This window comes from Podarcis vaucheri (genome assembly GCF_965113315.1).
Source record: "Podarcis vaucheri genome assembly, chromosome: 16".
In the NCBI taxonomy this organism is placed as follows: domain Eukaryota; kingdom Metazoa; phylum Chordata; class Lepidosauria; order Squamata; family Lacertidae; genus Podarcis; species Podarcis vaucheri.
This window is the reverse complement of record NC_138754.1, coordinates 22,931,159-22,944,278: the sequence shown is the minus strand read 5'-3', so window position 1 is coordinate 22,944,278 and position 13,120 is coordinate 22,931,159. Positions and strand designations below refer to the sequence as shown.

The following is a 13,120-nucleotide window of genomic DNA, read 5'->3' as shown; positions in this document are numbered from 1 at the left end:
TGGAACGCCCTTCCAGCAGATGTCAAAGCGATAAACAACTACCTGACATTCAGGAGACATCTTAAGGCAGCCCTGTTCAGGGAAGTTTTTAACGTGTGATATTTTAGTGTATTTTTGGTTTTTATGGAAGCCGCCCAGAGTGGCTGGGGAGGCCCAGCCAGATAGGCGGGGTACAAATAATAAATTATTATTATTATTATTATTATTATTATTATTATTATTATTATTATTATTATTATTACTGTACTTGCAATTGGACCTGCACCAGTAGCAAAACACACATGGCACCTGGGGAATTTCAAACACTTGATATATGACTACCCTCTTTTTTCCTTTTCCCTTTTTTTTTTTAAATAGCCGCCACCAACCTTATATTAAAAAACCAGTGCCTTTTGCTTCACTGGTAGATCTCTCCACCCAAAAATTATTGCTTTCCCTTCTTTGGGAGTAGGGGATGTGAAGAGATGAATGATATGATTCGAGATCTCCCAATGAATGCCTTCCCTAGTTTGGCCCTGCAGTATGTTTCTTGCTAGTGTGAAACACAGTAGGCTTTATCCAGATAAATTCTCCTCAGAGAAGACCCATAGAAATCCATGCATCTTACGTTGCTGTTGCTGGTTTGATTTCTTACCTGCCCTCCACCATGAGGTCCCAGGGTGCTGGTTACAACAATTTTTTAACAAATACAATATTAAGAATGGTTGAAGCAGTTTGCAGTCATAAGAACAGCCTGCTAGATCAGGGCAGTGGCCCAAGCAAGGCGCCATCCTGTTCTCACAGAGAGAAGAAGAAGAAGAGTTTGGATTTGATATCCCGCCTTTCACTCCCTTTCAGGAGTCTCAAAACGGCTAACATTCTCCTTTCCCTTCTTCCTCCCCCACAACAAACACTCTGTGAGGTGAGTGGGGCTGAGAGACTTCAAAGAAGTGTGACTGGCCCAAGGTCACCCAGCAGCTGCATGTGGAGGAGCGGAGACGCGAACCCGGTTCCCCAGATTACGAGACTACCGCTCTTAACCACTACACCACACTGGCAGCCATAAGCCTTTTCTGGGGAAATCTGCAAACAGGACCTGAGCACAAGAGTCCTCTCCCCTCCTGTGGTCTCCAGCAACTGGGATCCTGAAGTATTACAGCCTCCAACTAGAGGAAGGGCATAGCGGCCATTGATAGCCTTGCCCTCCAAGAGTTTGTCCAATCCTCTTTTTAAGCCATCCAAATAAGTAGCCATCACTGCTTCCTGCAGCAGTGAGTTTCATTGTTAAACTGTGTGCCTACAAAGAACGCATACAGTTTCAGTGGGCCTACTCTCAGTGTGTCTAACGCTGGATGCAAACTGAAACTTGTTTTCTTGGCCGCACCTCTTTTTTAAAAAAATAATAACACATTATTTTTATTTTTCCAGGCAATCATTAACGCGCTCGGAGTGGAGAGGAGGAACCGGGTGCTGGCGGGGCTGTACATGGGCCGCTCGGATACGCAGCTGGCCGTCCGACAGGCATCCTTGCACGTTTGGAAAATTGTCGTCTCCAACACGCCTCGCACGCTCCGCGAGATTCTGCCAACGCTCTTTGGCCTCCTCCTGGGATTCTTGGCCAGCACCTGTGCAGACAAGAGAACAGTTAAGTCTTTGGGCCAGCCAACTTGACTCTGCCACTTTTCAGGTGTTAACAAAGTTTCGCTTTATGGTTCTGCAACGCAGGGGTGCCAGCTTGAATAAAATATTGTGGGGGACCAGGTAAGCCCTGCCCCCCATAATCAACCACATGATGCAGTGCGCACGCGCGCGCACACACACACACACACACACACACCATTTGAATAGGAATGTCCATCAACTTTGTGGGGGCCTGGCCCCATCAAATATTTTATTGTGGGGGCTAAAGCCCGCACAGCCCCTAGTAGTTGGCTCCTACGCTACAATGTAGTGTGCATTTGCACAAAATTGGGACTGTGGGGATCAGTGCTAGATAGGTTGAATTTGTAGATGCTCTGCTATGTATTCCAGTGGGACACAGAGTCTGTTGGATTTCTGGGAGCAGGTTAGGCATGTGGGATAAAGGGAGACCTCAGCCCCTCATAATGCGTAGGCTTTATGCACGTGTAAAACGGATATCTTCTCTCTCTCAAAATCTCCAAATGAATCCGAACTTCAATGTCTAAAATCCCTGGTAGAGGACAAGGATCCTGAGATCACATTAAGGGTAGCCGGATTCTGTGCGATTGGCATAAAACTTAGGGAACAAGCTGTGCTATCATAATGATTAAGGTTTTAAATGATAATTTCAGGTTACATGTTAATGACTAAGTTTTAATTTATATATATTTTTTAACTACAGTGGTACCCCGCAAGACGAATGCCTCGAAAGACGGAAAACCCGCAAGACGAAAGGGTTTTCTGTTTTGGAGGCGCTTCGCAAGACGAATTTCCCTATGGGCTTGCATCGCAAGACGAAAGCCCATAGGGAAATGCTGGCGGTCGGGAGCAAAGACTTTCGCCCACAGCCGGCCTTCAGAAGAGGACCTCTTCTGAAGGCCGGCGGGGGGCAAAAGTCTTTTCTCCCCCCCCCACCTGCCTTCCCCCCGCCTGCCCCGGGCGATCTTAAAATGCTGGGGGTCGGGAGCGAAGCGTTCGCTGCCGACCCCAGCATTTTAAAATCTCCCCGTGTCCCGGGGAGATTTTAAAATGCTGGGGGTCGGCAGCGAACGCTTTGCTCCCGACCCCCAGCATTTTAAAACGCTGTTCCGAAGCGGGGGGGGGGACACCTGCCCCAGCCGCCCTACTTCGGAACGCTGTTCCAAAGCGGGGTGGGGGGCGGGAACACCTGCCCCAGCCGCCCCACTTTGGAACGCTGTTCCGAAGCGGGGTGGGGGGGCGGGAACACCTGCCCCAGCCGCCGCACTTCGGAACGCTGTTCCGAAGCGGGGTGGGGGGGCGGGAACACCTGCCCCAGCCGCCGCACTTCGGAACGCTGTTCCGAAGCGGGGTGGGGGGCGGGAACACCTGCCCCAGCCGCCCCACTTCGGAACGCTGTTCCGAAGCGGGGTGGGGGGCGGGAACACCTTCTGAAGGCGGGCGGGGGCGAAAGTCTTTGTCCCCCCTGCCTGCCTTCCCAGGGGCTTTTAAATCGCCCCGGACAGCGGAGAAGTCCTCCGCTGTCCGGGGCGATTTTAAAATGCCGCCCGCCAGCATTTTAAGATCGCCCGGACAGCGGAGAAGTCCTCCGCTGTCCCGGGTTTTTTAAAATGCTGGGGGTGGGAAGAAAAGCCCTTGTCCCCCCCCCCAGCCTTCAGAAGAGGTCCGGGGACAGACTGTCCCCGGACCTGGTCTGAAGGCGGTTTCCCTAGGAACGCATTAATTGATTTTCAATGCATTCCTATGGGAAACCGTGCATCGCAAGACGAAAAACTCGCAAGACGAAGAGACTTGCGGAACGAATTAATTTCGTCTTGCGAGGTACCACTGTATTACTATATCTGTATTGTCCCTCTTATACCTAATTGCAAATTCAAATGTATCCCTATCGTGTTTTATGACTTCCTTGATATTGTATGTGGGCTGGAACTGGTCTGTGACTGAAATTCAAATTCCCTCCCCCCCCCCTCTCGGAGGGGTTGTTCCCTCTTTTCCTCTCTACCTTTTCCTCCACCATTCTCCTCATCCTTAAAACTTGGAATGTGAGCTCCATGAGGCAGCGATTTGTTGCTACTCAGTCGATAGCAGGTACCAACCTATCAGGTGGTCTGCTTCATGCAACATAGGAGTCTTGCCTTTGTTGTGGTGACACCGCCTTTGGAAGCCCTTCTTGTTAAATATTATACAGGGGTCTCTCTTGTTGCCTTTCCGGCACTCACTGAAGACCTTCCTTCCCCAACACAACTTTTTAGGTAGAGATTTTTCAAAGCCTTCATTTGTATTGGAATCGTTTAGCAGATGCTTTAATTGTTTCAATTCCCCCCACCCCTTCTTTCATCTCTCTCTTGTAAGAATAATTGTTTTATCACATGTGTTTACTGCCCTGGGCTCCTTCGGGAGGAAGGGTGGGATAGAAATGTAATAATAATAATATTTGGAAAAGCATAATGGGACATTCACAGTGAATCAGAGTGGGGACAGCCAGCCCTTCCAAGTGCAGTTGTTTTTGCTTCTTTTCAAACCTTGTGAGTGGCTCTGTTTTGACACATCTAAAACTCTATATCGGCAGATCGCAGCACGCACGTTGGGGGACCTTGTCCGGAAGCTGGGAGAGAAGATTCTTCCAGAAATCATCCCCATTTTGGAGGAAGGTCTGAGGTCGGAGAAGAGCGACAAGAGGCAAGGAGTCTGCATTGGCCTGAGTGAGATCATGAAGTCCACCAGCAGGGATGCTGTAAGTTCTTATTCACAGCAGCAGTAACTTGGAACCTGGTGGTCTGGGCTGCATTAGTTATTTAATTTAGTCGTCATTATTATTATGCTTTACATAGAAACCAAAATAAAAAAGAAGAAGGATGCAGTTAACTTAAGGAATGCCAGAAGATACTAAATATCCGAAACCAAAATCAGACATGAAGCGGATTTAACATATTTAATCAAATTCAGAGTGCCAAGCAACAACTGCTCTAGTAAATTATGAAAAGATTCCGTTTTTCCACAAGGACGTTGTTATCTTCCTTCTCTGTTTATCAACCATATTTCTAAGTTTACCATGTTCAAAACTTTAGTTATCCATTCTCTCATAGAACCTTTTCTCCTTTTCTTCCCATTTTGGCAGATAAAAATTATTGAAGGAGTCAGGAAATGTATCAATTCCAATAGTATAGTTGTGGGGGTGGGTCAAAGACCCTCGACTATTTCTGCAGCAGGGTCCCTGTCTCCAGCGTCAGTCGGCATGAAAGGAGAGCTTTGTAGCCCCAGAGAAGTCTTCTCTCCCTTTGTGCTGATTGGAGCTGATCAGTGCGAAAGGAGGCAAACCAACCACTGAGGATGGGTTCCTAGGGTCCTTCTGGAGAAGGTGCGGGAAGAATACTGAGAAGAAGCTGTTCTGTAGGTTTCAAAGCTAAGGGACCTTGAAAACACCAGGTGCTTCAGTTTCAAGGCAACTGTGTGCATGTGTGGCGCTGTGGTCTAAACCACTGAGCCTCTTGGGCTTGCCGATCAGAAGGTTGGCAGTTCGAATCCCCGCAACGGGGTGAGTTCCCGTTGCACTGTCCCATCTTCTGCCAATCCAGCAGTTTGAAAGCACACCAGTGCAAGTAGATAAATAGGTACTGCTGCAACGGGAAGGATAACGGCGTTTCTGTGCGCTCTGGTTTCTGTCACAGTGTTCTTTTGCGCCAGAACCGGTTTAGTCATGCTGGCCACATGACCTAGAAAGCTGTCTGTGGATAAACACCGGCTCCCTTGGCCTGAAAGAGAGATGAGCACCACAACCTCATAGTCGCCTTTGACTGGACTTAAGCATTCAGGGGTTCTTTACCTTTTTACCTATTTCTATTATGTACAATGGAACTTCTCAGAAAACACAACTTTGCATAGGTTTCCTAGGAGTCGATTGCACCTTTTCCCACGTGGAAAGAAACCTTCCAGAACCCTCCTGAACTAATCAGAACAGGAAAGATCTCTATACATCAGATCAATACTTTCTGTACTAAGAAATGAAAACTTGACTGCACCTTTCCCCTTGTACCCGCCATGGAAATCCACCCAGCAGCGGTCTTCATCTGCCCCCTTTCCAGGTGCTGTGCTTCTCAGAGTCTCTGGTCCCAACAGTGAGGAAAGCTCTGTGCGACCCTTTGGAGGAGGTCCGGGAAGCAGCCGCAAAGACCTTCGAACAGCTGCACTCTACCGTCGGGTACCAGGCTCTGGAAGACATCCTGCCCTTCTTGCTGAAGCAGCTGGTGAGCACATCAGAAGTTCTTTCTCTCTGTGTCCTGTTGAATTAGGAAAGATATGCAGCAGTAGCTCTCCTTATTTTGAGGTGCTGCCGAGAACACCCCAAAAATAACTTGGAAGGTGGACTGATTGATGAAAGCTATTTGGGAACCTGTGTGTATAGAGACAGCAAATCTCTGAATGTCAGGTGCTGAGGACCGGCATCATGGCTTTGGGGACTTCCAGGGGCATTTGGGTGCTGGAAGATGAATCACAGGGCTAGGGAACCTGTGAGTGTCCATATGCTACAATTCCCATCTTCGGTGGCCATTGGCTGGGGGGCTGCTGGGAGTTAGCAGAAGTACAGATTCTCCCACCATTGGCTTCAATGGGTCTCCATCTGCTCCAGCAACACCGTTCTTGACATCTTTGGTCTTTGCTGTAGGAGATGGATCTGGCAGGTGGAGAGGATGGGGCAGGCCTCCCCCTGCAGTAGCCAGACCATGGAGCTGATGAAATCCGATTTCATGTTTAAAGTGCTTTAAGCTTCCTGGACAAAGGGACGCCGGTGGTGCTGTGGGTTAAACCACAGAGCCCAGGGCTTGCCGATCAGAAGGTCGGTGGTTCGAATCCCTGCGACAGGGTGAGCTCCCGTTGCTCGGTCCGGTCCCTGCTCCTGCCAACCTAGCAGTTCGAAAGCATATCAAGTGCAAGTAGATAAATAGTACCACTCTGGCGGGAAGGTAAACGACGTTTCCGAGTGCTGCTCTGGTTCGCCAGAAGCGGCTTAGTCATGCTGGCCACATGACCTGGAAGCTGTACGCCGGCTCTCTCGGCCAATAAAGCGAGATGGGCCCCACAACCCCAGAGTCGGTCACGACTGGACCTAATGGTCAGGGGTCTCTTTAGCTTTAGCTTCCTGGATAAGTAATGCTTACAATAATGCTTGCAGTGGCTGTAATGGCTGTACATACAATGGCTTCTTTCCTTTTCTTTCTCGTAGGAATGTGAAGAGACGTCGGAGTTTGCTCTGGATGGCCTTAAGCAAGTGATGGCTGTGAAGAGCCGAGTGGTGCTGCCTTACTTGGTGCCAAAGGTATGTGTGTGAACACTCCCCCCTGCCCCACCCTTTATGTAACCTTTGAAAGTGAGTCCCTCTCAGCTCAGTTCCTTGATAAGCAGTTGCAAACTCAGTTGGATAGAGCGTGGTGCTGATAATCCCAGCATTGCAAGTTTGATCCCCAAATGGAACAGCTGCCTATTCTTCATTGCAGGAGGTTGCACTAGATCAGGCTTCCTCATCCTCGGCCCTCCAGATGTTTTTGGCCTACAACTCCCATGATCCCTAGCTAGCAGGTCCAGTGGTCAGGGATGATGGGAACTGTAGTTTCAAAACATCTGGAGGGCCGAGTTTGAGGAAGCCTGTACTAGATGAACCTCAGGGTCCCTTCCAACTCTATGATATCTTAAAATATCTTAAAACTTTTCAAGCACTTACATGGAAATCTCAAGGTTTTTGAAAACACATATTTCCATCAGGAATGAGGAATGTCTGACTGGCTCTTGGAACTCTCCTCCGTCCACACCCCTCACCAGCCCTAAATTTACACCCTCCTTGAGTGTTTTTGCCTGGCAGGACTGTGCCCTTGAACTCTGACACTGCCTGGATGGGTGAAAGAGAGAGAAGGGTGTGTAGAAAGTAGTCTACTATTCAAAGGAAATATGTGTGTCTTGTTGCCCTGCCCACTTTGGCCTCTGGCCCCTCCTACTGCTGACATCTGGCCCTGAGGAGGGAATATGGCCCTCAGGTAGGAAAAAAAATCCTACCCAGGTGCAGGTGGACCCTCCAGAGCAGGCATAGGCAAACTCGGCCCTCCAGATGTTTTGGGACTACAACTCCCATCATCCCTGACCACTGGTCCTGTTAGGGATGATGGGAGTTGTAGTCCCAAAACATCTGGAGGGCCGAGTTTGCCTATGCCTGCTCCAGAGGGCCAGGATTTGGCTGTTTATGTATTTCCCACTTTTCTTAAGAGGAGCTGAAGGTGGAGTGCACAATTCTCCTCTCCCAGTTTTATCCTGACACCCATCCCGTAATGTAGGTTAGGCAGCAGCTGGCCCAAGGCCTCTATGTACTGATGCACAAGAGGTAGGGATGGCCACCAACTTGGACAGCTTTGAAAGGGAACTAGACTTCGCTCACAGAGGATAAAGCTGCCAGTGACTGCCAGTTGTGATGGCAGCGTTGCTGTCCCCAGAATCAGAGGCAGTATGCTGGGGAACATGGCTGGGGAAATGCTAACGGGCTCAGGTCCTGCTTGTCTGCTTCCTGTATGGGAAACAGGTTGCTAGACTGACAGGCCATTGGTCTGATCCAGCAAGGCTCTTCTTGCAGCATTCAGCGAGGTTCCGGCCAAGCGGGAATTTATATATATATAAAATTTAAAAAATTAATTTTCAACATATCATTTTCAACAGTAATCAAACATGTTTTAACATCTTATACAATTTTTTTTGACTTCCATCAATCTCATCTGAAAATTTTCCAGTCTAATCATTAAATACACTTTTCCCACTTCTTCAATTACATTTAGCTCATAACTAATATCACTGCTCTTTCTCTAATTTGCAATGCTTCATACATTTCTCCTTAACACAGCTTCTTGTAGTCCTACTAGCGTAATTTGTTGGTTACAGTTGCTCTTCAAATAGTTCATATATTTCTTCCAATCTTCTGTAAATCTCTGGTCCCGCAGGTTTCGATTCCTTCCTGTCATTTTATCTCATTCTGCATAGTCCATTAATTTTGTTTGCCATTCTTCTTTCATCGGAATCTCTTCTTGCTTCCATTTCTGGGCTAACAATACTCTTGTCGCTGTTGTTGCGGGCCAAGCAGGAATTTTAATCTGGGTCTCGCACGCTGTATGCCAACACTCTACCCAATATGGCACCATGCTTCTGAGTATGCACACTCAAGAGCAAGCCTATTGCTTGGTTGATGTGCAAAAGCATCCTTGGGAATTTGGGGTCACAGAACAGTGTCTGGAGTCAATGTCCGGGCTGTAGGTCAGACAGAGACGGGGGAACCTGTAGCCTTCCCATTGTTGTCGGACTCCATCTCCCATCAGCCCCAGCCAGGGAGGGTGGGAGTTGTAGTCCAACAACATCTGGAGGGCTGCAGGGTACCCCACCCCTGTTACAGGTCAGTAGTATAAAGTATTCTTCTTATTTCTAATTTCTTGTTTCCCTTAGCTTATTTCTTCTCCTGTAAACACCAGAGTCCTGGCCTTCCTCTCATCTGTAGCTGGCGACGCTCTCACCCGGCACCTTGGCGTGATCTTGCCTGCCATGATGTCCGCGCTAAAGGGGAAGCTTGGGACTAACGAAGAGCAGCAGGTAAGAATGTTTTTGGAGAGAAAGATGGGCTGAAGCTACCGTATTTTTTGCTCTATAAGACTCACTTTTTCCCTCGTAAAAAGTAAGGGGAAATGTGTGTGTGTCTTATTGGGCGAATGCAGGCTGCGCAGCTATCCCAGAAGCCAGAACAGCAAGAGGGATTGCTGCTTTCGCTGCGCATTGATCCCTCTTGCTGTTCTGGCTTCTGAGATTCAGAATATTTTTTTTCTTGTTTTCCTCCTCCAAAAACTAGGTGCGTCTTGTGGTCTGGTGTGTCTTAATAGAGCGAAAAATACGGTATTTCATTTTCTCCAATGTGCTCAAGGTGGTATACATGGTTCACACCTCCTCCTTTAATCCCCACAACAACCCTGTGAGGTAGGTTAGGCCAAGAGGCAGTTACTGGTCCAACTCACACCCAGCGATCTCCATAGCCAAGTAGGGATTTGATCCTTGGTCTCTTCCAGGTCCTAGTCTAAACCACTACTCCATGCTGGACCCCCAGCTAGAGTCTGGCACTGATAGGAATTCTAGTCCAAAGCAGCAGTAGCGCACTGGGTTGGTGAAGGATGCTGGCAGTGATGTTGCAAGTAGAAGGTGGCACAGGAACAGAGAAGCTGGGGAGGGACAGAGAAGACTGCCAGTCGGTCATTGCCAGCGATAGAGGATTTGTATCATTTCTGTGACATCATTACCATTAAATTTATCAATTGCTTTCTAAACCACTATCTCAAGGTGATTTACATATAAGATGGTTAGAAACCATCAAGACACCAAAACAACCAATACATTTAAAATAAGGCTAAAACCCAACAAGGGGACACTGGTGGCAAAGACCCATTCATTCAGCTGGGAAAACCTGTCGGAACAAAAATGTCTCCAGTTTCTGGAAAGTGCAGTTAGTGGATGCCCGTCGTGTCTTGCCAGGAACAGAACAAGGATGGACACACTAAAAGTCCCACTCCAAGTTACTCCAGAGGAGGCTTCTGAGATCTTTGGGGCGTGGTCTGTTGGAGTTTCTCCCATAGGGTATATAAGACTCAGGTGGTCTCTCAAGTAACCAGTCCTTATATTTTTAGTGCTAGCACCTTGAACTTGGCCCAGTTGTAGAATGGCAGCGAGTCAAAGCAAGCAATTATGTCCCAGCAGTAGTCTGGCCCCACAAGCAACAGAGCCACCGTATTCTGCAGCAGCTGCAGCCCCACAGAAAGTGAATTGTAGTAATCCAACCCTAAACATGTCGCTCCACCACCACTGCCTTTTGGTCTTCATATGTCCATTGAACTGTGTGACTAAATCCCACCTTTAAGAGGGCTCACTAAATGGGGAAAAGAGGTCTATTTCCTTTAGGCTTTGGACATCAAGGTGAAGGGTTCTCCGGCACGCCATCTTGGGAAGGACTCGTTCCCAGGATAAAGTTGCGGCCAAAAACCAACAGGACACCCGTTGCTACTTTCCTAGGAGATGTCAAACTGCCAGGTGGTCATCCTGTCGGTGGAGGACGAGGCCGGGCAGAGGATTATAATTGAGGACCTGCTGGAGGCGACACGCAGCCCCGAGGTGGGGATGAGGCAGGCAGCCGCCGTCATCCTCAACATCTACTGCTCCAAGACGAAGGCCGACTACACGGCCCACCTGCGGAGCCTGGTCTCGGGCCTGATCCGGCTCTTCAACGACACAAACACCGTGGTTCTGAACGAAAGCTGGGATGCTCTCAATGCCATCACCAAGGTAGGAGCCAGTTGCTTCTGAGAGGATGATGATGCTGTGATTGGTTCAGGGTCATTAAAATTGAATTAGATAAATTAAAATTGAATTGATTAGATAGAGTTTGGTTAGATGCTCGGAAGAGGTGATCTCTGATCAATCAGTTGATGGATTTTTACCGTGTTGTGTTTAAGGCAACAGTGTTGTACAGTGGTACCTCTGGTTACGTACTTAATACGTTCCGGAGGTTGGTTCTTAACCTGAAACTGTTCTTAACCTGAAGCACCACTTTAGCTAATGGGGCCTCCCACCACCGCCACGCGATTTCTGTTCTCATCCTGAAGCAAAGTTCTTAACCCAAGGTACTATTTTTGGGTTAGCGGAGTCTATAACCTGAAGCGTCTGTAACCTGAAGCATATGTAACCCGAGGTACCACTGTAATGCTATTACACAAAGTAGCAGTATCAACAAGAAAGTTGATTGCATTCCCAAGGGGAAAGGTTTGCACCTTGCACCCTCTTGAGGGTGTGGGCAACATCTGAATGTTGTCGGGGAGGAAGTTCTGTAATCGGGGATGCAGGGAAGGGAGCCACCACCAGGAAGGCCCTGTCTCACATCATCACCCGCCCAGCAGAAGCAAAAGTTGGAAAAACAAGCAGGACATCCCCAGCAGATCTTAGTGCCTGTTCTACCTCTGCTGTTGGCTGCTAGCTGTGATGGATATGCTTTGCCTCCACAACTGAAGGCAGCAGTGCTTCTGAAGACCAGTTGCTGGAAACTGCAGGTGGGGGGTGTCCTGCTTTTGGGTTTCCCACAGGCATCTGGTTGGCCACAGTGAGAACAGGTTGCTGGACTAGATGGACCATTGGCCTGATCCAGCAGCAAGGCTCTTCTTATGTTCTTACGCTGGAAGCAGTACACCCCTGAAATACCAGGTCTTCCTTGTGAGCTTCCAATTGGGGCATCTGGTTAGCTGCTATGAGAACAGAATGCTGGACTAGGTGGGGACTTTTTGTTGTTGTTTAGGGCTGCACAGTGGTACCTCGGGTTAAGAACTTAATTTGTTCCGGAGGTCCGTTCTTAACCTGAAACTGTTCTTAACCTGAGGTACCCCTTTAGCTAATGGGGCCTCCCGCTGCCGCCACGCGATTTCTGTTCTCATCCTGAAGCAAAGTTCTTAACCCGGGGTACTATTTCTGGGTTAGCGGAGTCTGTAACCTGAAGCGTCTGTAACCCGAGGTACTACCGTATCTGCTAATCCTAGTCCTATCTCTGCTTCTTCCCCCAGAAATTAGATGCTGGCAACCAGCTGGCTCTCATAGAGGATCTGCACAGGGATATCCGTCTGGTCGGCCATGATGCTGGTGGAGACCACGTCCCTGGCTTCTGCATTCTGAAAAAGGTAAGAGCTCTGAGCTCTGGTGGGACCCTGAAATGTTACGGTGATCCCTGCTCTGTTTTGGGTTTTTAGCCATTGTTCATTTTTCTGTTTTTATTATTGTTATATTTTTTTTAAAGTAATATTTATTAGATTTTCAAAAGGTACAAAACACAAAACAGAAAAACAAAAACAAAAAAACACAAAAAAGGTTCCACCTTTTAAATCTCATTTTCAATAACTTCTTTTCACGACTTCCCCACACCTCCCCTTCTTGTATTCCAGATCTGATTATTTGTTCAACAAGTTTTTATCCTTAATGTATTAACCTCAATTTGTTAATATATTTCTTTGTAATAAGTTTAACCCTTAGTTGATTATTATATTTAGTTCCGTTTATAAAGCAACTTTTAAATTATATACCTTAGTCATGTATAAAAATAAAAAATAAAAAAGATACTTTTTCTAAGGTTGACCCTAATTCCCTTCCACGAATTCCCCATTCTTATAATAATAAACAACATAAAATTTTTACACTGCAAAATAAAGCTCAGGCCTCCTTTGGACTTCCAAAACCCACCCTTCTCTCCCCGGTTTCAATCCCAAACCATAGTCCATTAGTCCATCTTTTTAGCCTGGTGATCTTACGTCCGAGGCTCTCAAATCTCTCTCAGTCCCTTTCAGTTTTTATTATTGTTAAGGCCGCAAAAATCTCTCGAGAAGAGTGCAAGGCAGGACTGCCAGCCTAGGTGTTTTTTTTCCTTCTTCGGCTGTGAGAGGGA

At 47.7% G+C, this 13,120-nt stretch overlaps 1 protein-coding gene across 1 annotated transcript in view; it reads left to right on the top strand.

The window, feature by feature from the left end:
• The window catches only part of GCN1 (GCN1 activator of EIF2AK4), a 69,599-nt gene that overhangs the window by 46,048 nt on the left and 10,431 nt on the right, over positions 1-13,120 (top strand). The window contains exons 44-50 of the mRNA XM_082202964.1: positions 1,408-1,623; positions 4,208-4,372; positions 5,721-5,882; positions 6,860-6,952; positions 9,109-9,252; positions 10,714-10,983; positions 12,249-12,362. Coding sequence (XP_082059090.1) covers positions 1,408-1,623; positions 4,208-4,372; positions 5,721-5,882; positions 6,860-6,952; positions 9,109-9,252; positions 10,714-10,983; positions 12,249-12,362 — 1,164 coding nt within the window. The remainder of the gene's footprint in view (positions 1-1,407; positions 1,624-4,207; positions 4,373-5,720; positions 5,883-6,859; positions 6,953-9,108; positions 9,253-10,713; positions 10,984-12,248; positions 12,363-13,120) is intronic.